Source organism: Primulina eburnea, chromosome 6 (genome assembly GCF_022965805.1).
Source record: "Primulina eburnea isolate SZY01 chromosome 6, ASM2296580v1, whole genome shotgun sequence".
In the NCBI taxonomy this organism is placed as follows: domain Eukaryota; kingdom Viridiplantae; phylum Streptophyta; class Magnoliopsida; order Lamiales; family Gesneriaceae; genus Primulina; species Primulina eburnea.
In genome coordinates this window covers 35,808,450-35,833,385 of record NC_133106.1, presented here as the reverse complement: position 1 = coordinate 35,833,385, position 24,936 = coordinate 35,808,450, and the positions used below count along the sequence as shown (strand labels likewise).

The following is a 24,936-nucleotide window of genomic DNA, read 5'->3' as shown; positions in this document are numbered from 1 at the left end:
TCAATCGGTTCGGTTTTCGGTTTTTTATTTCTATTTTAACATTTATATCCGAATTATAAAATTCGATTTTCGGTTCGGCTTATTGTTCGATTTTTTCGGTTTAGATTTTTAAGTTTTTCGGTTTTATTCGAAATTTGAATACCCTTACACATAATTGAAAGGCACTGAACATGATCTGATTGTGAAGTGTGGGTTTTATTACTTCATCTCCAACCTTGATTAATCCGGAGGATAAATTGATAAATAATTTAAAAAACACCAACCAAAATTCTTTGCTCGGAATGACATTATATCAAAAAATATTGGTGTGACGACATATATATGTGACCGACGTCACATTAGTACTCTTGTGAAAAATAGTTAAAATTGAAAAAAATAAAAATTAGTGGAATAAAACTGTGAATTGTATCGATATCATGAAAAAATTGAAAATCGTACAAATTATATGATAAAAATAATTTTCACAATATTTGATCTCTAAATTTGACTCTTCTCGCTGAAAATTGTTTAAAAAAATTCTTCTGAGCTCATAGAAAAATTTTGTGATACGGAATTGTGATCTGATCTAATTTATAAAAACAAAAATTTGTATCAAAAATATTATTTTTACGGTAATTATAGATCGTGAATAATTATATATCGAGTCGACTCATATCACAAATATAAATAAATGAGACATTCTCAAAAAAAAAAAAAAAAAACTTGCTCTTTTTATTTTTTATATTTGAACTTTTGTAGGATAGATATGCGAGGTTATAAAACGAGTTCCGTAGATGTGTTGGCTGGATTTTACTCTTAGCCCTTAGGATCTAATCGTTTAACATTTTTGTTTTGTGACAATTTATAATCTTATATATATTCACGAAAAATATAGAAAATGAAGTTTTCATAAATTTTAAATATATAAAAATATATATTCGCGTATAAAATGATACATTAATAATAAAAAAAAATTGGATTTATAAAAATAGTTATATATAATGGAGTTGCAAAATTTAAGCAAAATTATCTTGGAAATAAATAAAATAAAATTATTTTTTTATTTTTGGAAAATGTAACTAAATATTTTGTACACCGTATTTATTTATCATATTTGTATCGGCAATGTTTGAGTTCATTTACTAAGCCTTCATTTTCGTTTTCGATAACGAGTAGGTCTCTTGTGAGACGGTTTCATAAATCTTTATTTTTGAGACGGATCAACCCTAACGACATTCAAAATAAAAAGTAATACTCTTAGCATAAAAAGTAATAATCTTCATGTATGGCCCAAATAAAATATTTGTCTCACAAAATACGACATGTGAGATCGTCTCAGACAAGTTTTTGTTTTCGATAACAAAATTTAATTCTAAGCTCTTGTCATTAATTTTTGGTTCTTCCGAAATCAATTATTTTTTTAGCAAATTTTATACTTCCAGAATATTTGATTATTATATCGTGTTAAAAATAATTAAAAATATTCATTATCTCATATCATAAACCTTACAAATTAATTTATACTCTGAGAACCATTCTCTATTTTTTTTCTCGTACTAAAATAATCTAAGTTATCCAAATTTCATAGTTTTCCCCATATGCTCTTTTAAAAAAATTGAAATATTTACAAAATTATTTGATATGAAGGAGACGAATTCAGTTGTGTAAAAATTGAATATAATAATTAATAACGATATTACATTAAACATAAAAAACAATATTATATTAAAGTTTTGGAAATAATATAATACTTTAAGGATCTGACACTCATGTGCATTAATTATTTGTTTATATTAATTTATTTTATATCTTTAGTTGTTAAGCATGAGAAAATTATACTAAATTTTTGCATAAATTTATCATAAGTTCTATCGTATAAATTGATATTAGGTTCACCTGCTAAAAATTGTTTTACAATTAATATAATATTGTTATATTAAAATTTGACTAGCTAAAAACTCGAAATGGTAACGAGATGAAACAATGTTTTGGTTAAATGTGAAATGTTAGTTCAGCTAAAATTGAAATTTGACTCGTTAAAAGTTGAAATGGTAATTAAACCAAATTAGAATTTTTTTAAACATGTTTTTCCTCGACGTTTAAATATTGATGATTGTTTACACTGATATATGGAAACAATTTCAATATAGTTAAAGTATGAAGTAAAATATAAAAAGTCCAGCTGATTCTAATATTTAACCGTAGGTTTTTACCATAAGCGGGAAAGAATGGAATCCTCGCAGAGAGAGGTTTTTGTGGGTTCTATGACTATTAGATCAGAAGTTCTCTCAAAAAGTAAGCTCAATCTACTTGCTTCTGTCTCTCTCCCTCCCTCTCCTGTTCTTTTTAATAACAATAAGTTTATTCATATCTTTCTTTGGGCGGCGTTCTGGGAATTTCCGTACCAGAAAAAACCAACCTTTCAGATTCCAGTCATTTTGTGGCGGATAAGAGTAAATAAACGCGGTACTTGACAGTGGCAAAGTGAAAATTGGTGCAAATTTGAACTTTGAGTATGTATTATATCGATATATTTACAATATTTTATTGCAGTCTCCAGCTTCGAGGGGCTCAAAGGGCGGGGACTTAGATTTATCCCTTTTTTTGTCCTTTACCCCTCTCTTACTGGAAGAGATTGATTTACGTAATTTTCTTGACACTGATTTTCTTTGGAAGTTTGCGGTAAAAGGGATTTCTGAGGGTAAAACCTGAGTGCCATTTTGCTGAAGAATTGAGTAAGAAAAGGCTATTGTTTTTGGAGGCATTTCGGAAGAAGATAATGTAGATTTTTCGTATTATTCTCTTCTACTCACTTCCTATAATTTGTCTCCTCGTGGCCGACTGAATTAACAGCCCTTTTCATTTTGACATCTGTCTAGCTCTATATAGATTCTGGGTTTATGAATTTAGGTCATTTCAAGCTGCAGTTCTCATTTTCAGCACTGGGTTTTGCAACTCGTAATGTCTTCCATGGAGGATTTTCAGCGTGGCTTCGGAAACTACAGCAGTGGAGGAATAATAAAGGCTGCGTTGGAAGAAGCAGATCTTGAAGAAGATGAAGTATGGTCAGTAATGAAGACTACTGAAGGTTCAAAGTCAAACTTGAACTCGGAAACAAGAGAGAAAGTTTCACCTGCATCTTCTTGGCGTTCAGCGGTTGCTATTTCTTCAAGAGGGGGAGGCCAGGCGGAGGACTCGGCCGCAGATTTTGTTGTTCAACATTCATCAGCTCCTACAGATATTCCAGACTTGTCCAATATTTTGAAGATGAAATCCAAAGAGAAATTGTGGGATGATGATACATGTGATTAACCAGATGATCATAATTCTGACGATGGAGGGAGTAAAAACTATAAGGTTAAAAATGGTGATGGGGGATTGTGATAAAATGGTCCCACCACATGAATATTTAGCAAGAAAGCTTGCAAGCACAAAGATCTTTTGTCAAAATTTGTTGGCAGGTGCTTGAAGAATGCCTATAATGATTTCGAGGATAAAATATTTTTTTCTTGATAATAGAAGGGAAAAAGTACTAATTTGTTTTTTTAATCCATCAGGGGCTAGCTATATGTTGGTTTAATTATAATGTGTTTCAAATAGATTATTACATATGTTATGAAATAAAATTTTAGTTAAAAACATTGAATGAAGGCTGCAATTAGACCCTTACAGCCCGAGTATTATATCCATGTTATTCAACTTCTGATATGTTAACAATTTAGCATGCCTATATATTATATAAATATCAATACATATGTAATAAGTCATAGTAGATCTTTTACGAGACGATCTCGCGTATCTTTATCTGTGAGACGGGTCAACTCTACTGATATTCACATTAAAAAGTAATATTTTTTGCATAAAAAGTAATATTTTTTCATGGATGAGCTACATAAGAGATCCGTCTCACAAAATATGACCCGTGAGACCGTCTCACACAAGTTTTTGTCAATAAGTAATGTATAGCTCACAGTACTCGAACGGGTGAGAACTAAACTAATTTTGACGTCATGGATAACAAAACTGTAATTTAGTCACCTCAAAACGAGAATCGCAATGAAACCCGATTCGGCAATGGCATGCATTGATTAAATTTTGGCCTTTCGCCGGGGCATTTGGAGATTAGAATGTGGCCATCGATTAGGTGTTGTCGATTCATTCTATATATATTAATCTCTTCATATCTGTGTTTAGTACTACTTTGGAGTTGAAAAGAGCCAGCAGATGTAATGGCAAATGGCCCAAGTGTAGTCAGAAAGTAGGAAGTATTTAGGTAGAGATCAATAAATGCAATTATACAAATGTATTAAAGATTCCATTTATTCACCATCTAATTAATTAATCCATTTATTAAGCACACAAAATCAAGTTATTCGTCAATCGTGTTCATCAATAATATCTTCTCATTGGTGAGAACAGAGGTTGACACAGTTTCTAGATAACAAAACAAAACTATATATATATATATATATATATATATATATATATATATATATATATATATTATGCTAGTGATTAATTAGATACAAATCCCTTTCTCAAAGTAGACAATCAACAGTCACAGAAAAGGAGGTTCATTTGATTTGGCAGTTCTAAATCGATAAAAAAATTCTTTCATGTTTGGAGAACATTTCTAGAGAAATTTTTATCGATTTCACAAACTTTTAAGAATGTTTGTCATTTGTTGTCCCAACAAAAAATATTGTGATGAATAACTAAATTAGATATTATATAATAATAACTTTAAAAAACGTCTCAAAATTTCTTTTTTGAGAAAATTCTAGCGACTCTAGAAATATTTGTACTGGATCTGGTCGATCGTGAGATATTGATCGCTTACGCTGCCTCCTTCATATCTTCACCAGAAAAACTGAAAAAGCAGGACACATAATCATCGGGAAACCACATAAACTAATTACTAGAAGGGCCAGTTAAACTTAAATTAAAGTTTTTAAAAGAATAATACACAAACTTTTTTAGTATATTCATACCAGAAGAACAGCAAATAGCTAGCTAGATAGAAGGACAAAATAACTCAAGAAATTAAGCAGATAGACTACCTGTTTCTTTCTGGTTTTCGAGGAGAGAAGGACGAGTAACAAGGCTGTATTAGCATCAACACATGAGTCTAATATTACGTGATATTGGCACGGCTCAATCAAATAGCCGAGCTCTACACAATTAGAGTAAGGGCCTTCTGATTGAACTGCACCAATATCTCGTTCGATCGGTCGATGCTGATAAGCCTCTATTACTCCGATCCAGTGCTATTACTCCTTCATAGCTGTCCAGTATACAAATATTCCGGATCCCATTTGACAAAATGTTCTTTTCTTTTAGTTTCTTCAAGAAAAACATACAAAACCTGAAAAAATTTGGCAGAATACATATTGAATAAGCCCAACTTTAAACTCTCTCTGTGAAAAGTACTCGAAGAACAACCGCAGAAGGTTTATTATATCAATTGGTTTGCTGTATCCAAGAATAGTCCTGGAGCGTCATTCATACCCCTGAACCCATACACACAAGAAGACAGACATATAGAGATATATATAGGACTGGGAGGGCTCCAACGAGTGTGAGGGGGTGAGACGTTGCAAATCATTTAATATTCTACTATATATATATATATATAAATATTAATTCATCAATGGACAAATACCTTTGTTTCAAATAAAAGAAAACGAAATGAAATAGAAAAGATTTGAAAGGAGATGGGACGAGGGGCATTGAATTTGCCCAACAACCCAACAACAAAAAGGAAGGAAAATTAACTCAAAAGCTATGTAACGATGAAAAAGCTCACTGCAGCAAATATGGAACCTTTCAGAATGCATTTATGAGGTTAGGGAGAAGATGCGGCAACACCATTAACACCCTAGCTAGCTCCCTTTGAATTTCGAACCATTAAAAATATTTTTCTCGAAAATATTATTTATTTCTGTCATACTTCCTGATATCCCGGCTGAGTATAAATATTGCATTCAAGATTAATTGAAAAGACGCTATTTTCATCTCATAATATTGTTTATAAGTAAAATCTTAAAACTCAAAGAATTTAAGGGAATCAAATCATAGTCTTTTTTTATATTTTTTGTGAAAATACATATAAACATATTCAAAAAAAATATTTAAAATGTCCATACATGAATCGAAATGTAATCCCTAGAAACAAATGTCTGAACTTGTGGACACTGTCCTTATTAAAAACCATACTAAATGTTTTCACGTGAAACTGCTGAACTCCTTTTGTCTCTCACCCTCTTTCGCACCATTCTTTCCCACATTTAAGTCTTTTATTAATGAAGCATTGAATATACACGTACCCAACATTCACCAAATACAAGTATCAAACCGAGCTATGTTTATATTTATATATAGTATATGTTAAGTTTTGTGAGGCCTCCTTAATATATACTGAAAAGTACTATTTATATGTTCAAAATCACAGACTAGCTTGGTATATATATATATATATATGTTAATATTTATATATGCCAACAATAATCTTTTTCGATGTAATTATTTATACGTAGTATCAGAAGTAATCGACGTTAAGTAATCGATGATATGTATGCACGTGCCACGCGTGTGCATGTGTTGTGTATGAGGAGGATGGATTAGCTAGGGTTTATGGACTATGGAGGAGCAGAATATATGCAAGAGTGACTCATTGGTTTGAATTGAATGGAGTGCCTTATAATTGTGTAACCTGCAGTACTTCCTTGGGACCTTGTCATAAAAGTGTACATATAGCATGCAGAAAAAGATGGAATTAATGGAGGCACTGCGATGGGGGATGGGAGGGTTCTAAAACATGCATGCAAGGACAGAATCCGGTAACTATATTGATCTGGATGGTTACTTTTAATAAACAAAATTCAAAAAGTTCTGTGTATAGTTTCTAAATTTGCACGTTCTGCAATTTTCCCATCATATATATAATTAGTGCCATAATGTTAGTTGCAAGCTATCGATCATATGAATATTCATGCATGAATGCATTTGGGTGACTTGTATTCACTGCTTTGTATGATGCATTTTTATCACGGTAGAGTGGAGATTTCTTTCGTTGATTCCATTTACCATATATTTTATATATGCAGTGGTTGGTTAATGCAATTTAGGTTTTGGATAAATTTATATCTTCTTAACTGGTACTATTGCTTAATATACATAAGTTAAATTTTAAAAGAGCTTCGTCATTTACATTTTATACGTCTCTGTTAGAATTTAATACATGAACTCAACAAATTGTTCATATCTTTTCAGAAGAAATAAAGTATTCAGATCTCTGACTTGGTATGAAAAAGTCTTTCGATCGAACAAATCCCCGGAACATTGTTTTATTCTCTTTATTTCGTAATATTACGATCATGTACACAATTTAAATGCTTGGAAATATTGGGGAGATATTTTATCTGGTAGTCTCTGTGATTTTTTTATATCATGCAATGGAGGGCCTTCACAATTTTAGAGTATGAGATAGAATTGAGACCAATTTTATTTTATTTTTTTTTTTTCCTTCTTATAATTAAAACCAAATAGTGAGTTGATATTTCCCAAAATTTTTCAACTTCGAAATAAACAAGTAAATATTTTTTTAATATAACCTATGGTAATATATTTTCATTTAAGGTATGCTCTTGCATTGTATGTATTAGTATTATTAAACTTTTGATTGTGTTTTATACAACGTAAAAATGAATACTACCCACCCTGCTGCTTATATTACATAATATTTGTTATTTCATATCATTTAATATTTGGTGCGGTAGTTAAATATCAATTATCAACACACATACATACATATACATACACCAAACAATAAAGAAAGGATGTACACGTGTTTATAATGGGTGTTGGGTTGGTATATGTGAGCATTTGATCAATGATATTTGTGTTCAATTTTGCAACGAACACTTTCTCTAGAGAACCTATCTCATAGGACTTTTCAAATGTTACAGTCTAATATATTAGCTCGAGAATTTACTCAATATACATCGAAAAATAAATTTCGGGTGTTTATAATTCTACGTCATTAAAAATAATAATAATAAAGGATCTACACTTAATTTTTTTAATATGGGCTAGCCTAGTCCAATATATATAACTTTCATGAATTGGTCTAGACTGGGCCCAAGCCCAGTATAGCTTCGACATACTTCCCCATATCAAAATAATGTCCTAGAAATTTTCAAAAAAGATATTAAAAAAATATATTAATTAAATGGTCCTTGAAATTTTTATTTTATTATTATTATTTAACGAAAAAGGTGTCTTCAATAATTATTTAGGAATTAGGATTATGACAAACTTGTTTTTCTCTTACTACCACGGTCAGTTGTAATCAAATTAATGATAAAATCGTTAAAAAATGGCTGACATAAAATTAGCGCTTCTTCAGGTTCCTATTTTGTTCTGATTTTCACAAATCAAAACCCTATATACAGCGTTTGCTTCTTCTCTTTTTTCTTTTTCTTTTTCCTTTTTAATGATTATATATTTGTTGCCGTCTAGTGTATAATGGTTATTACCCGTTTTGTATGTATTTTTGTTCTTTGGGAAAATTTTTTGATCGAAGTGTGCCTTTGGCTGAACTAGAACTGGTGAGCTGTGCATTTAGTTCTGGACAATTTTATTTTATTGGTTGCTGTTGCATTCTGAAGCAGGGTTTTTAAGTCGTCATAGCTTGCTTAGTATATTTTTGTCGAGTTTTATTTGTTCATTGCCTTAATGTATTTTTGTTTTTCAATTTTATAGTTTCTTGAGGTGGAGAAGTCATGTTATGAACTGGGTTTTCTGTTCCATGCCTATGAAGTCTCTTTCAGCAAAAAAGAGGGATATTTTTGCCAGAGGCTTGCACTTGGGCAACCATTTCACAAGCCCAGTTGCTGAAGATATTATTTTTAAAGCTGTTTGTGTGAATGTACGGCGGAAGAAATGGAATTTTGTGGACCAGCTGTCTTCAACGCTCACAAATTCCTTGATTTACCGTGTTTTTCGAGAGTTTCAGAGATCTCCAAATCTACTTTTAGAGTTCCACCAGAGAATAAGAGTAGGCGAATGCCTTCTCGATTCCTTAGGGTCTTGTTGTGTTCTGATTCATGCAATGGTGGATCGTAGGAACTTTGACGATGCATTATGTTTGATGAAAAAATTGATGATATCTAAAGGTTATTTGCCTTTGGAGATTTCAGAAGCATTGGTCAATACTTACGATGCTTATTTTTCAAGTAGTGCAGTTTTTGATGCATTGATTAGGACATGTACTGAAATTGGGGCGACAGATGATGCATATCTTGTGATTGAGAAATTGAGAACAAAAGGTTATTGGATTTCAATCCATGCGTGGAACAATTTTTTGAACCATCTCTTGAAGATAGACGAAGTTGGTAGATTTTGGATAGTGTACAATGAAATGATATCATATGGATATTGTGAAAATTTGAATACATTGAATCTTATAATTTATGCTCATTGTATGGAAGGTGAACTTTCTAAAGCATTCACAGTGTTATGTAGGATGTTGAAAAGTGGGATTTTTCCAAATGTCATCAGTTTCAATATGCTAATTGATGGCGCGTGTAGGGCTTTTAACCTCACTTTAGCTCATGAAGTTGTAAAGAAAATGGGTGATATGTCCAGAGGTTGTGTATCTCCTAATGTGGTCAGTTACAATTGTCTCATCAATGGTTATTGCAAGTTGGGTAAGATGGATTGCTCCAAAGAAATTTTAGTCGAAATGGTCAAGATGGAAGTGGCGCCTAATGTTAGGACCTACGCTACCATGGTTGATGGGTACGCGAGGCACGGGTATTTGGAGGAGGCTTTCAGACTGTGTGATATTATGGTTGAAAAAGGTCTGATGCTTGATTCAGTGATATATAATTCACTAATACATTTGATATATGTACAAGGTTATACCTGTGTAGCTTCTCTTTTGTTATCCAATATGATGGAAAATTACATATCTCCTGATCATTTCACTCATTCTATCATTGCGAAAGAACTGTGCCGGAATGGTCATGTTACTGAGGCTCTAAAATTTCATGGCTGGGCTCTAGACAAGAACCTTGTGAAAGACAGCTTCCCTTACAATATTCTCATCAATTATCTTTGCAGAAGCAACAATATATCAGGCGCGAAACAGCTTTTATGCTCCATGTTTGTTCGGGGATTCATCCCTGACCTTGTGACATATGCTACCATGATTGATGGATACTTTAAGGCAGGTTGAATGGGAATTGCTGTTAACAAATTTCCTGGCACGGTAGAAATGGAGAAGGATTCAGATTATTTATGTAAAGAAGGTAAGTGGATGTCACAAGATTTTTGGTTGATATATGTTGAATGATGAATAAGTTTTATGTGGTAAGTTTAATTATTTGTTGAACAGATACTACAGCATTCGGAAAGTCATAGAGACGTTGAGTGTGCCTGCAAGCATGATAAAGAAAGATATCTTGATTAACAAGATAACTTTTAACTTCAGGATAGGCTACATGAGCAAAATTGGGTTGTCTCATCAATCAAACGAACTTCTGAGAATTATGGTTGCTGAGGTTATGAATCCGGATTTTGCACCTACACAACCTTACTGCTAAACCTTCAGGAAATCACCAATTTTTTTTATTACATGGATCCCGAGGGAGTAATCCTGGCTGGCCAAACTTATGACATCATTAAATCTACTCATTCAAGAGACACTGACTGAGGATAATGCTGGTAAGCAAAATATGTTATACTTTTTTTTTTTTTTTGGCATACTGCTTATTGTTGATGGATTTGTAAATTCTCCTTGACTTGCAGGATGAATCTTCTTTTTGGTCAGTCAGTCGAGCTCATGGTGATCCTGAGTTCCTTTGTCTGGACTCAGGAGCATGCGCAGCATTGCACTTGGGTTCTTTATAGATATAATGATGCAAGGCGTCAGTAGTAACTTTACCTATTATAGGCCGTGTAATTCAATTCTGGTTGTTTGTATTTATATTTGACCGATAAATTATGCCGAAATCATGTGATTTGCCTGTCTAAAGAGATAATTTGGTTTGGGTGATTGCAAACTCAGCAATTATTTTAATATTTAAATTATTTCTGGTTAACATGTTGATTAATTTGTCATAGAACATATCACCTATCTTAAAGGGAAGGAAGCAATGTAGACTATTTTTATGTTGATAAATTATCATCTATATGGCTCATTCTCTGTCTCGGGATTATCAGAATCCTACCACATGGTTTTTGCATCCTAATGTTGTCAATGTGCTATAAACCACATGGCCAACACTTTGGTTTTTGACCTTGTAGGTCGTCTCTATGTGTAGTGCGTATGATATCCAGATTCATGAGTTACGTGGGTACCAAATTTCCGAAGAGAGTTTATGCAATATTTTAGAGGGCTATGGGGTTATTTGATGGGACTTATCATTCTAACGCATCAATCATAGAAAAGTCCATTGATAGTCTTTGTTTGTCAGAAAACATTTAGAACATCTAACTGAAAAAGTATCTTCTACGAAAGGTTAGAGTCTTATGTAATGGATCTTCATCTCGTTCTTTGATTTGCACGTACCTAGTTCCTGTGGATTTGACTTTGGTGATACTTGTTTATCTGGTCCAAAAGAGGATCAAGCTTGAATTCTGGGAAGGCTTTCTTTCTTTTGTTGAAATAGAACATTATTTTAATTGTTATTGCATGTAGTTACAGCTGCATTTATAGCTGCAATTTATGATGAATCTAATGGTGAAGACGGTTTTCTCTACGTTCTAGATTGACAAAAACTAATTTGCCTTATATAAGTGCATTGATGGTTAATTCTTGAACTTCATCTGTTTAAGTTACTACTACCCTGTGAACTACAATTCGTTGAAGCGTATTTGATTTCTCATTATGGTGAATGTTTATCTATAATTTTGTGGTTTGTCTGTTTTTTCCCAAGGTTGATGATAATGAATTTGTCGCTATTTCTATTGTAACTTTCAAAGTTTAAAAAAATAATAATTTCATTTAAACGATAAACAAATCTGTTCCATGGATATCTGAAGAGTAGTTACCTATATGTTCTACAACATATTTAACATTCTCATCAAAATCATAGAATAGGAATCAATAATGATACACTATCTTCTTTGTGCTTAAGCTCTTTGTTGTTCAGGTGGAAGGTTTCTTTTGGAACTTGGTTTTGACCCACTTCAAAACCATGGCTGCTTGCTTTGGCTTTACCTAATCCGTCGGAGGAGGCCGCTTTCTTCTCTTTCTCGGGGTCTTTCTCAGATTTGTTTTCGTCTCTTTTCCTATTCCTCACTCTCCCCGTTGATCTACCCAGCTTGGCCGATCTGCAGACATTTCTGTCTACACATGCACCTTGTATATTTTGCTTCTTGGATTGTAGTGCTTGCAAAGTTAACAAAGATGGCCTGATGATGCAAAACTTCGGAGCATGGATCGAGGATGGGCTCCCCTCACACCTTTAAGGTTTAGCAAAAGCTCGGCCAAACAGAAACAAGCCTCCCAATTGATTTAATTCAGATTCAGTCCAGTTTGTTCATTAGTTTGATTTTTTTATTGAGAAATATCGATATAATCTGTCTGTGTTTCATTTTGAGAATCGGTTAAACCAAACTGATCAAACTTTGTAAAATTAATTTTTTTTTAGAGCTTTTAGAGATTTATTTTGTTTGATGGATAATATGTTAAACATGGCTAGATGATCAAAACCGAAAGAAATACGTTGGAAAATTGTGAAATCATAAATAACTTGAAAACACACAAGATAAGAGGAAAGGGAGGAGTACAAAACCTTGTTCTTGTTAAGTAGAGATATTAAATTGAGGCTGTCAATGAAGAAACAGAGGATTATTTGATCTTTATGCTGGATTAAGAATGGGTTGCTGCAGCTAGTAGGCTGCTCCTTTAACTATGACTTGTACCCTTTATTTTTTTTTTGTAACAAACAACATATGCCAACTCATTGCTGCCTGGAAGCAATGAGTTGTTCTTCATTCTTTCCTTCTATATTTTTAATTGATGTATGATTAGCCAGCTTACACGATCAACTTTTGTTGTGCAGTAACTCGTTTGGGCAAATTATGATAAAATATTTCTCAATGTAAACTATCTATACTATAAAAGTTGTATTCATTTCCACATATCAATTTTGAGGGAAAAAAAACAGAACTCGGTCAGATCTAACTTACAAAAATCAACAATATACCCTAATGGGTAAACTATCTCGAGACCCTTTTTTGTGCCACCGAGCATCATATATAGCTTTAAAATAGTCGGAGAGTCGGAAAACTTGCCTCCAAAATTAGCATGTGACAGACAATAAAACCATAAAACTCAACCTCATGGTAATACTCATTAAGAGTCTCTTGAAATCCATTTCTTCATATGATCACTTAGTTCTCCTGCTGGACTTGGACTTCTTCATTTTCCTCTTCTTCTCATCAAAACTACTCCAACTGTATCCACTCGGAATAACAAACGGATCGATCATGTGCTCGCCCTCGCTGGCTTGCTGTCGGCTCATGCTCCTCGATAGCCATGATGAGAAGTACTCACTATGAATACCACCAGAAAACTGCCTAGGACTCGACGGAGGAGTGTAAAAATGCTCAATTGGCTGAAGTTCGACAAATTTTGTGAATGTGATCACCACCTTCACTGTAGGAACCACGGGGATTGCTACCTGTCCATGTGACAATGCCTGATTAGTATAATTAGATAATCAAGATTCAAGCTTGGGGCCAAAGTGGAATTCTTGCCCCAATAACCTACGATTACAAGGGGGCCAATGGGATACTTCCACGTCAAAGCAACGAGCCTTGTGCATAGTACTGAACGTTTCTTGCAAATTTGGATGCATTACAAGATGGGATTAAAGCTAAGCAAAGTAATCAAACAAAAGCATTTCACGGAATTTACCCATTCTGGCCGTTACCTTTACTGGAAATGTCCCAGGAGGAAACGTCGTCATTAGGACCTCCCTCATCCGCCGTACGGCCTTCACTTTATGCGCTAAGATGTCCAGCAACGGCAGCAGCTCCTCCGTCTTCAATGGAAACTGCTCTGTTAACCAGAACGTCGGCCGAATATTCTTGGCGTACTCCTTCTCCTTGGTATCTGGAGGCGCCACCACCCTGTCCACCGCTGAAGGCGGAGCTCTCCTCCTTGAATCAATAGGGATTATATCCACGCTCTTTCTCGACACTGTTACAATTTCACTTTCCTCTCTCACGAAACTGCTGTGTCTCCGCTGCCTGTCGTTCGATACACTGAATCTTGGATTCTCAGCAACGATGAAACCATCGTCGGACTCCTCGTCAATCTCCAACGGCAAAACACATGTGGGCCCGAACGCGTCTTCTCTACTTTCTCCCGGGTATACTTTACGTGACCGGAAAGTGAAAACTACGTTGTGCATTTCGTAAACCCTTGTCTTCCACTCTCCTACATTTTCAGTCTTTTCTTGGCGTCTCCAATTTGTTCGGGCGATTAATTCGGCTTTCGTAACGTCCATTCCAGGACGATAGACACTGGTCTGATTACAGAAATTCGAAATGTCAGAGTCAGATAATGGGTTCCCGGCGTTCTCAAATGCGTCATAGATTTTCTTCTCGTCGTGATTGAGGATGAAGAGGGAACCTAGTGGGATATCGAGGGCACCGTCGAGACTATCGTTGAGGAAAAGAAAGCTTTGATTAGCGCGTTGGATTTTCAGACCGTCGAATCCCGAGAGGGAGGTATCGGCCCGTAAATTTCCTTCCCGCTTCCAGATTTTGTACGTGTCGGATGGAGCAATTTTCCCGACGAAAGGAACGATGGAACTCTCGAAATGGAATGAAATTTCCATGTAGAAATCACGCATGCGTCGGAGAGCGGCGACGACACTGGGCAGACGACGGCGCCACTTGGACCAGGCGGCGAGGTGGTGCCGCTGAACTAAAACCGAGACAATCTCCGTAGATCGGTGGAGGAGTGCCTCCTGAAGAGGGTTCCACCCCGCCCCATTCTGAAGTGAAATGTCAGCTCCGGCAGTGACCAGAGCTCGAGCAGCGATGACGTCGTTTAAGCGCACGGCAAGGTGTAGTGGGGTTTCTCTCCAGCGGTTGTCGCGGCGGTCGAGGGCGGATGTTATTTTATCAGCCAGACGTTCTTGGGAGATGGAATCGGACTCGGTCCGGATGGTGGTCGGATCAGGCAGCCGGGGAATCGAAGAGAGGATTTTGTTGAGGGTGGAGTGATCGCCGACGGCCACGGCGTAATGAACGGGGCTGCCGGCATAGTCTTGAGGCCGTATGACACCGAGCGTCGCCGAAGACTTGGACATTTGAAGAATTTCCCCGCTAAATTCTGCCGTTTTGTGTAATCTTCTACTACACTTGTTATGTGAATGAAATATTGTTGTGCTTTTGCTTGCTTTCCACTCAGGTTGCTTTGTTTAAATCAGTAAAATTCACCTTTGAGTTGCCAAAGCCATCTTCATATGTGTATGTTTTTAGAATCTAATTACGACATTTTTACACAGATAATTAGATTCTTCTTATATCATTATTATTGTAACAAATACAGTCTGGTCGAAAATATACGATTTCTTGTACAGATATTTAATAAATTTCATTTAAAATTAAATAAGTATAACTCGTAAACATAACAAAATTTAAACCAAAATAAGGGTGGCATTACGAAAGCGATGCATCCTCTATTCGAAAGGTGTTTAATTTCGGGCTAGCTTTTCTCGTTGTTTCCCTGACTACCTAACTTCACAGAACCTGAGCTAAAAACAATCCGGGTACATGACCCAGGCACGACCAAGGATGACCCAAGCATCTCCGGAGATATCAATGATCAATCAAGAAAGTAGATATTTAGAAGAATATAATGTTTTCCCGTGTCCAAAATAATTATTGTGCACGCTAAAGAAATAAAGCGTGTGGGGGGCAGTCCTAAAGCAAAAGTTGGAATTGAAGTGCTTTGGACAGTCGTTTGGGAGGAGTTTCAGTGGGCCCATTTTGGCCCAACGGTCCTCGGTCAACCCAGACATAATCTAATAATATCATTTTTAATTTAATCCCAAAGGTAGAGAGTACAATCAATGATGGCCGCCCAGCAAAGCCCGATTTCTTATTGATAATCCAAAATTTATTTCTCAGAAATATCAACTTGTTTTATTTTATTTTTTAAAGAAAATAAAATACTTTTTTGATACGAAGCCCAATTTTTTACTGAGAGATATGTATAATTTTTAAAGTTAACGGGTTTAAATATAATATCGGCTCATGTAACAATGCTAATACACGTAGAAGTAGATCTCTTGTGAGACGGTCTCACGAATCTTTATCTGTGAAGCGGGTCAACCCTACTGATATACACAATAAAAATTAATATTCTTAGTATAAAAAGTAATATTTTTTCATGGATGACCTAAATAAGATATCCGTCTCACAAAATACGACCCATGAAATCGTCTCACACAAACTTTTGTTTACATGTAGTTTTAAAGTTGTATTGATAATTATCATGATCGATGAGATGGATGTAATATACAAAATGCAATTATTCATTCTAAATAGGGAGTCTTGATGGAATAATGATAACAAAAAAAAAAAAAAAGAGTCTTGTCGAACCCAATACGATTTCACGATTTATGTTTGGAATCGGGATATTCCACTTTTTTTTTAGAGAAAGTAATTAAGATAGTCTATGTTTTTGGACATATTTGTTAGAGAAAGGCGATAATCCAAATTTAGATAGTCAATATTTACAATTAGTAGTCTCTATAATCTCCGATTATTTAGATTCATTAACTTCTTTCAACGTGATTTTTTTTTGTTTTTGAAAATATAAACAATGATAAATAATACATTTTAAAATGATTTATTAATAATGTTATATTTAGAAAATTTGTATGTTGGAAAATTATCCATATATTTTTTTTCTTTTTTTTTTCAAATGAGTGTGAGGCTAGTTTAATTTATTTTTATTTTTATTTTTATTAAAAAGGAAGATGTACAAGACCTCAAGAGCATCCACGTACTTACAAACAGGAACGGACCAAATAATCGCGAATTAAATGTTCTATTTTATTTTATATATTACTACACAAACCTATATGATACAATGATTTTAACTAAACAAAAAATGACTTTTTAAATAATAAAAATCTAGGATTCGTTATACCATAAAAATTTGAATTATATTTCACATTGGAAGAAATGATTTTATTCCCAATATGTTTCAGCTCAAATTTAAAAACAAATGGGACGAAACTTATATTACGTGATTATTAAATAAATAAAATCCAAGAAAAATCTAGCATGAAACGGCGACAATCGAACATTTAGATGTCGCACTACCTTTCCACCACGACTCTCTCCTTTCTCCACTGTACGCCACATGACGGAAGCCATGACACGAACCACAAATTGGCACCCCTCCAATCATCACTCGCCACCTCGGAAATCGCGCGATCCCCAAAATACGTCCAGGTTCAATGAACCTGAAGAGGCTGCTTTCCACCCTCCATTTTCTCCCCCTTTAAAACAGCTTCCTGGAACCTAATATTCCACACAGAGGTCTTGCACGAAACTTGTAGCTTGATCATCTTACGGTTTCTTCGTAAATAGCATTTGGTTTTTTGTGGATTGATGGCTTTTTCCGTTACTTCTTCATCTGCTATTCGTAGCTCTCTATCTTCCCCTCTCGAGCAGCCAAAAGGTACTATTCGTTTATGTTTCAATTGCTCATATTTCTGGGTTTTTGTTTTGGTATCTTGGTTTTTGTTCTATGTAAATCTTGTACTAATCTTAAGGTGCTCTATAATTATTTTCAGCTGCACAAGTGGGCGCATTTCAGCCTGATAGGAATCATCTCCCACAGGCGGTCGTTAATTTTTCACGACGGCGTTGCGCCGTTAAGCCATTGAATGCTGAGCCAAAGAGGAACGATTCAATTGTCCCCTCCGCAACGACCTCCTTCGCTCATGGTATGTGAAAATTTTGGTCAATCTTCATACAGGCTTGGGATTTGGTTTTTTGTCTGTCCAAATGGCGGGCGTTATTGTGATATATTTTTATTCCGTTTTGGCAGAGGTGGTTGAGAAAATAGGGTTGGAAGACTTTGATATATTGTCTAAGGAGCTTGAAAATGCTTCCCCGCTGGAGATTATGGATAAGGCCCTTGAGAAATTTGGAAACGATATTGCTATTGCTTTTAGGTAACTTATGCAGTAATTACCGTTCCCTTTTTTTAAAATCTAATTGTATTTATCGAATGATTTTAACGGATGGATGTGGCAATCAATAGTTAATTTTAGTCTGATGCATACCAAAATCTGCTTTTCAAAAGAAGAAATTTTGAATTTATGTAACCGTTCCAGGGATCCTCTTGAAGACAGAATTCCATACGTAATAATTTATTTCGAATGTGTGTATTTTTATGAAATAATGGGAAACGAAGGAAGTAGGTTAAGAAATAGTGGTCTTTCTATATTTTTCTTTTCTTTTTAACAAATTGGTGTAGTCTCATTTACTTGAATTCCTAGCTGCTTATTATTTTGGAACTTATTTACCGACCAATTTTTTATTATCTGCAGTGGAGCAGAGGATGTTGCTTTGATCGAATACGCCAGCTTAACTGGACGACCGTTCAGGGTCTTCAGCTTGGATACAGGGAGATTGAACCCGGAGACATACAAATTCTTTGATGATGTTGAGAAACGCTATAAAATCCGAATAGAATACATGTTCCCTGATGCTGCCGAAGTGCAGGATTTGGTAAGAAACAAAGGGCTCTTCTCGTTTTACGAAGACGGTCACCAGGAATGCTGCCGTGTGAGAAAAGTTAGGCCTTTGAGAAGAGCCCTTAAAGGGTTGCGAGCCTGGATAACGGGTCAAAGAAAGGATCAATCCCCTGGTACCAGATCTGAAGTCCCAGTTGTTCAGGTTGACCCTGTTTTTGAGGGTTTGGATGGCGGGATTGGCAGTTTGGTGAAGTGGAATCCCGTTGCAAATGTAAAAGGAAATGATATCTGGAGTTTTCTTCGAGCCATGAATGTTCCAGTGAACTCTTTGCATGCCAAAGGTTATATCTCCATTGGTTGCGAACCTTGCACAAGAGCTGTGCTACCAGGTCAACACGAGAGAGAAGGACGATGGTGGTGGGAGGATGCTAAAGCCAAGGAGTGTGGACTTCACAAAGGGAACATCAAGGAGGAAAGCTTGAACGGGGCAGTTCATGCGAATGGGACGGTCCAAGAGACAGACCTTTTCAACACCAACTGTGTTGTGAATTTGAGCAGGCCCGGAATTGAGAACTTGCTGAAACTGAAAAGAAGGAATGAGCCTTGGCTAGTTGTTCTTTACGCACCTTGGTGCCAGTTTTGCCAGGGGATGGAGCAATCCTACGTTGAATTGGCGGAGAAACTGACAGGATCCGGTGTTAAGATTGCGAAGTTCAGAGCAGATGGAGAGGAGAAGTCATTTGCACAGCAAGAATTGCAGTTGGGGAGCTTCCCTACCATACTTTTCTTCCCCAAGAATGCTTCACGACCCATTAAATATCCATCTGAAAATAGAGATGTTGCGTCTCTGACGGCTTTCGTCAATGCCCTCCGATGAAAGATGACACATGGATAGTGTTGAAGTGCTAGAATGGGGACTTGGGACATTAGTTTTTGGACCAAGTCTAGCTGCCTTTGTTGCTTTCTTGTATAATATTTTGATGTTCTACTTTTGCTTTCTCTTTTCCCCTTGGTTTTGTATGGTAACGAGTATATGCCTTTGTATCGTAACTAATTTGAGGCTAATCAGTGTTAGCCAAATTCTCTGTATATGAATTCTTTGTCCCTAAGCATTGTCTGATCACGTACGTCTCAGGAAAGCTCCATTCTTCATATGGGTTTAAAGCGAAATAAACTGCTGTTCATCGGTCAATAAACTTTTAATCCGGCTATGATAAGTGGAGACGAAGTCGATAGTCACTTTTAAAGTTCCAGATGTGGGGAAACTATATAGTAAATTATCAGAGTCGAGCCCACATCAAATTTGAGCGGGCGAATGGACAAGCTTGGATGGAACAATTACCCAGCTGATGCTTGAGTCCATGCCCGTAAAGACCAAGTGGAGCTGTTGTTGTGTATCATTAAACGAAAGCTAGAACTGGGGAGAAAAAGCGCAAATGTAATAATCTTCCAAGGATTCAAATTGAATATAATTGGTTTCCAGCTCCATATACTTTCACGTGATAACTCTTCAACAACCGAAAACTGATTTTGAATACCCAGTGGGTCATCCAGCCCATGGATCGGCCTAGATCGAAGCTCACACATTCATGGAAATTTTCAAGGTCTTTCCCTTGAAAACATTAATAGCACTAACTAAAAATCGCAAGTGGACTCGATTCATCTCCATTTCTATGAATAAATTGTCACATCTATAATGGGTTCGAAAAAATAATAAATTTATGTTATAGTGAATTAAATTTATAAATAGTATTTTAAATAAAAACTAGAGAAGATGGAATAAAAAAATTAAGCTACTCAAGTTCGATTCAATTTCGAATAAACTCACATTTGAACCAAATTATACTCAAATTGGCTTTGATTTAATGCACTCCTCCTAATATATATGCATATATAAGTATCTAACCAATGTTTCTACATAGATAAATAGGATCGTCTATGGACGCGTTTCTTTCCTTACCAGAACAACAGACATTTTTTTTTTTTAACTCGAGTGAATATTTATATTTAGAATATCGAACCCGAGATCTGGTCTGAATTTAAGATCTTGGTGAAATAGGCATTTTGATCCTACGCTGGCAGGCGAGCCACATCCATGAAGCTCGTCCTCTACCAGACAAGCAAATCGATCGAGAAATTGGGTAATTATGTATTCGCATCACCACTCACTAAAGATTGGGTCTTGATTGGGCTGAGAATGCCTCCTCCACCCACTAACTCTCTCCATTTTTTTTTATTATTTTTATTATTATTCATTTTAATTTCCAGAAAATAAATACTCGATATATCACAAAACTTAAATCTTACTCCATTTTTAACGCATAATTTATATCTCAGTTGCCTGGATTGCGACAGCTTTCCTCTATTTCATGTAACAAACTTCCCACACAAACCATTCTCAAGAGAAGGGATCCTCGGTGCTCAAGGTAATGTGTATGCTTTGATTCTTTCCTTCCCTCTCTGTTTTTTTTTTTTTTTATATCTCAATATTCCATGTTTGATAGTAACTATTGGTCCAAGACTGCGTATTTTCTGTTTTTGGTACATTGTCGTTTTGTTTTATTTCTAGGCACATTAAAGATCTTCTTTTTTTTATGAATCTTTGTATTGGGATCCAGCTTCGAGATTTACGTTTTAATTAGGTAATGCATGACTTTCTGCTTTTCAATCCGTATAAGATGTGGCCGAAAGATTGTATCCAGTGGTTGTTAATGCAGTCGAGGTGCTGATTTTACTCCGTGTATTGGATGCCAAAAGCTGTCTTGAATCCAATGTTATTTGATCATTGTCATTATAATTTATGCATTGCCTCATTTGGAAGCCCTTTTATTTCTCTTGGTTATTCTAGATGCTCTCTTCTTCTTTTATGGTGCGTATTGTTTAGCTCCAGGATCAATATTTTTCTGCGATTGGTAATGCTTTACTCGCATTTCCTTTAGAGCAGACGTTTACAAAGATGAGAGGAGGGGGATTGTGGCAACTTGGTCAATCTATAACTCGCAGTTTGGCTCATGGCGACAAGAAGACTGTAGTTCGTCGGTGCTTTGCATCCGAAGCTGATCTCAAGAAAACTGTTCTATATGACTTTCATGTCGCCCATGGTGGGAAAATGGTGCCTTTTGCTGGTTGGGGTATGCCAATCCAGTACAAAGACTCAATTATGGACTCTACCATAAATTGTAGGGAGAATGGTGCCCTCTTTGATGTTTCCCATATGTGTGGTCTTAGTCTTAAAGGAAAGGACTGCATTCCTTTCCTTGAAAAGCTTGTCATTGCTGATGTTGCTGGGCTTGCACCTGGGACTGGGACTTTGACTGTGTTTACAAACGAGAAGGGAGGCTCCATTGATGATTCGGTGGTCACCAAGGTGACCAATGATCACATATACCTGGTTGTTAATGCTGGCTGCAGAGACAAGGATCTTGCCCATATTGAGGAACACATGAAGGCATTCACATCAAAAGGTGGCGACGTTTCGTGGCACATTCATGATGAGCGTTCCCTTCTAGCTCTGCAGGTCCGTGGTGACATTTCTTGTTTTGGTTATTTTTATATTTCACATAATTTGATTGAATATCACTCCTAGCTATTGAGCTTGAAAAAGGTGTCTATTAATGGGGCCTTTCATTTGAAGGGCTCGATCTATGGTTGAGTTGGTTGGTTTACATAAAATAACAATCTCTGATTTGGGAATTAATGAAATGTACATTGGAGAATATTGCAATTACGTTGCTTATTTGTGCACTCGCTCTTTTAATTGAGTTTCCCATCCCAAGGCACTGGGCACTGTATTCTGCTTATTTAGACAATGCTATTATGAAACTATCTGCTATTCCAAGCACGTTTTTTCTATGCTCCTTTGTATTTGAATATTTGCAGATTTTAAAATTCTCTTGCCTCTCTTGTGCAGGGGCCTCTGGCTGCCCCAGTTCTCCAGCACCTGACAAAAGAAGATTTGAGCAAGATATACTTTAGTGACTTCAAAGTGATAGACATCAATGGATCGACCTGCTATCTTACTCGAACAGGGTATGTTATTTGAATGTCATTTATGTGAAAGCTTAAATGATCGTGTCTTCGGTAGAAAGAACAAGGTTTGGTCTCTTCTGTTTGCTGCGTAACATATTTCGTTCCTATTAGAATATATCTGTCCATCATTACAACCACCACAAGCATTGAAGTTTGGCACAGTTGATGAAATGTGCAAAGGTATGGTGGGGTGATTCAGTTGTGTCATTATACTGCTCTGTGTTTTCACGCTGCTTTAAGATGTCGAATTCACTGATTCTCTAATCCATTGTCATAGCATTAATGGATGAAGATTCTGTTCTCTGTCCGTTCCATCAGTTAAAAAATGGCATTAAACTTTACAAACCTCCAGGTACACAGGCGAAGATGGCTTTGAAATCTCCGTCCCTTCAGAGCATGCAGTTGATCTTGCGAAAGCGATTCTTGACAAATCTGAGAATAAGGTAAGATTAACAGGGTTGGGCGCTCGGGACAGCCTTCGCCTAGAAGCTGGACTGTGCTTGTATGGTAACGACATGGAGCAGCACATAACACCTGTGGAGGCAGGATTAACATGGGCCATTGGTAAAAGACGAAGAGCTGAGGGAGGATTCTTGGGTGCTGAAGTAATACTCAAGCAAATCGAAGAAGGGCCATCAATTAGGAGAGTCGGGTTTATTTCTTCTGGTCCACCTGCTCGAAGTCATAGTGAGATTCAAGACGAGAAGGGACAAAACATTGGGGAAATCACGAGCGGGGGATTCAGTCCGTGTCTGAAGAAGAACATTGCAATGGGGTATGTGAAATCTGGATTACACAAGGCCGGTACTAAAGTAAAGATTGTGATAAGGGGAAAATCATATGATGGATCAGTTACAAAAATGCCTTTTGTTCCAACGAAGTATTACAAGCCATCCTAACTGTTTTGTTGATTCTGAAACTTTTCTTGAATATCCAACTGTTAACTCTTAAATGATCTATTCTTTTTCAAGATCTGTCAAATGCTGTGTCTTCCTCGTATGCTTTTTTAGTCCAATTGATATCATTTGTAAGAGTTGTTAATAATTTGATATCGCCATCTTATACACTGAATATATAAAAGGAAAATTTTAGACGTGCATATTTCAAGTTTCAGAACTTATAATGTGCAAGATTAGAATGACAAAACTCGGCCAACGCCCATAAAATTTGTTTTTGCATGTTGTCTAACTTGAAAGAATGGTGAAAGTGACGGTTTGAATCTCGAACTTTGATCACGAAAATTTAATTATTAATGGTTTTGGAAAAAAAAAATTGACTCCATGAATTGAGCTCTTGACCAAGCCCCGTGGCTTGGACTCGTTCTATTGTCTGAAACCTTATTTCATTTTTATACCGCAAAACATATATAATCAGTCTAACATAGGTTCCTCAAAATAACGATCTCCTATCCAATTAGTTTATCACTGTCATTATAAAATGTTAACATATTTCAAGCTGGTTTTTGACATAATAAAATGTTAACATAGAAGTTTGACATAATTTATTGATAAATTGTGTATGTATACTAAAGTTTAGAACTTACCCAAATCATATATTTCGATCTCAATGTAACACTGTTAATTTTTTGAGTTGGGCCATAATGTAATTTTTTGAATCAAAATTTATATTATCTTTATTTGTAGACGTATATGAGGAAATTTTCTAAAATACTAATCTAATAAGTTGGATTTTTGGCCTAACTTCTTGTTTTTTAGGATTAAGTATTGTGTTATATCAAATATGACTAAAAAAATATCAACTCGATTGGACTATTTATGCGTAGAAGATCTCGTCAGGATTATCGTGCCTAAACCAGAAACCTGTACATGCATGCAGCAGGCTCCATCAATCAAGAGTCTGCTTTTCAAGAATTGTGTCCCTGATTTATTGTGATTAATAATTAATTTTATTAAAAATTATAACAGATAATAATGATGTAATTTAAATCTTTTAAATCGTATAATTTTTTTAATCTATCCAACAAAAACAATTATTACAACAAATACTTTTGAATAATTTAAGCGCATGCGCCAGACTACAAATTAAAGTTGTAGTGTACAATTGCCAAACAACTGTTAGCCATCCCTTGAAACCATCGGCGAGTCTTTAGCCTTAATATTCATTATTCACGGCGGGTCCAATTCGAAGCAAAAAAAAAAAAAAAAAAAAGAATACTCATACT

The 24,936-nt window shown here is 35.5% G+C and overlaps 4 protein-coding genes across 6 annotated transcripts; 3 read left to right on the top strand and 1 right to left on the bottom strand.

Moving 5' to 3' along the window:
* The first annotated feature begins 8,363 nt into the window (after window positions 1-8,363).
* LOC140833654 (pentatricopeptide repeat-containing protein At1g11710, mitochondrial-like) lies at window positions 8,364-11,084 on the top strand. The gene is given in 5 exon segments (XM_073197979.1): window positions 8,364-8,588; window positions 8,743-10,214; window positions 10,345-10,557; window positions 10,560-10,707; window positions 10,792-11,084. Coding segments are annotated over 3 exon segments (1,797 nt in total). The 5' UTR covers window positions 8,364-8,588; window positions 8,743-8,767; the 3' UTR covers window positions 10,697-10,707; window positions 10,792-11,084.
* Window positions 11,085-13,116: 2,032 nt separating this feature from the next.
* Window positions 13,117-15,453, bottom strand: LOC140834778 (uncharacterized). The gene is made up of 2 exons (XM_073199900.1): window positions 13,926-15,453; window positions 13,117-13,673 (listed from the first exon to the last, which is right to left on the bottom strand). The coding sequence occupies exons 1-2, from the start codon at window positions 15,312-15,314 to the stop codon at window positions 13,380-13,382; spliced, it is 1,683 nt and encodes a 560-aa protein (XP_073056001.1). The 5' UTR covers window positions 15,315-15,453; the 3' UTR covers window positions 13,117-13,379.
* Window positions 15,454-17,541: 2,088 nt separating this feature from the next.
* On the top strand, window positions 17,542-19,834 carry LOC140834777 (5'-adenylylsulfate reductase 1, chloroplastic-like). Its single transcript, XM_073199899.1, has 4 exons — window positions 17,542-17,701; window positions 17,817-17,969; window positions 18,074-18,200; window positions 18,579-19,834. The coding sequence occupies exons 1-4, from the start codon at window positions 17,632-17,634 to the stop codon at window positions 19,600-19,602; spliced, it is 1,374 nt and encodes a 457-aa protein (XP_073056000.1). The 5' UTR covers window positions 17,542-17,631; the 3' UTR covers window positions 19,603-19,834.
* Window positions 19,835-20,828: 994 nt separating this feature from the next.
* On the top strand, window positions 20,829-23,750 carry LOC140834775 (aminomethyltransferase, mitochondrial-like). Of its 3 annotated transcripts, none has more exons than XM_073199897.1 (5): window positions 20,829-20,866; window positions 21,063-21,151; window positions 21,670-22,242; window positions 22,636-22,754; window positions 23,107-23,750. In XM_073199897.1, the coding sequence occupies exons 3-5, from the start codon at window positions 21,682-21,684 to the stop codon at window positions 23,651-23,653; spliced, it is 1,227 nt and encodes a 408-aa protein (XP_073055998.1). In that variant the 5' UTR covers window positions 20,829-20,866; window positions 21,063-21,151; window positions 21,670-21,681; the 3' UTR covers window positions 23,654-23,750. The 3 variants fall into 3 exon arrangements, with proteins under 3 accessions (XP_073055998.1, XP_073055999.1, XP_073055997.1); XM_073199898.1 differs by having other exon boundaries at window positions 20,849-20,866; window positions 21,665-22,242; XM_073199896.1 differs by lacking the exon at window positions 20,829-20,866 and having other exon boundaries at window positions 20,971-21,151.
* The last annotated feature ends 1,186 nt before the right edge of the window (window positions 23,751-24,936 follow it).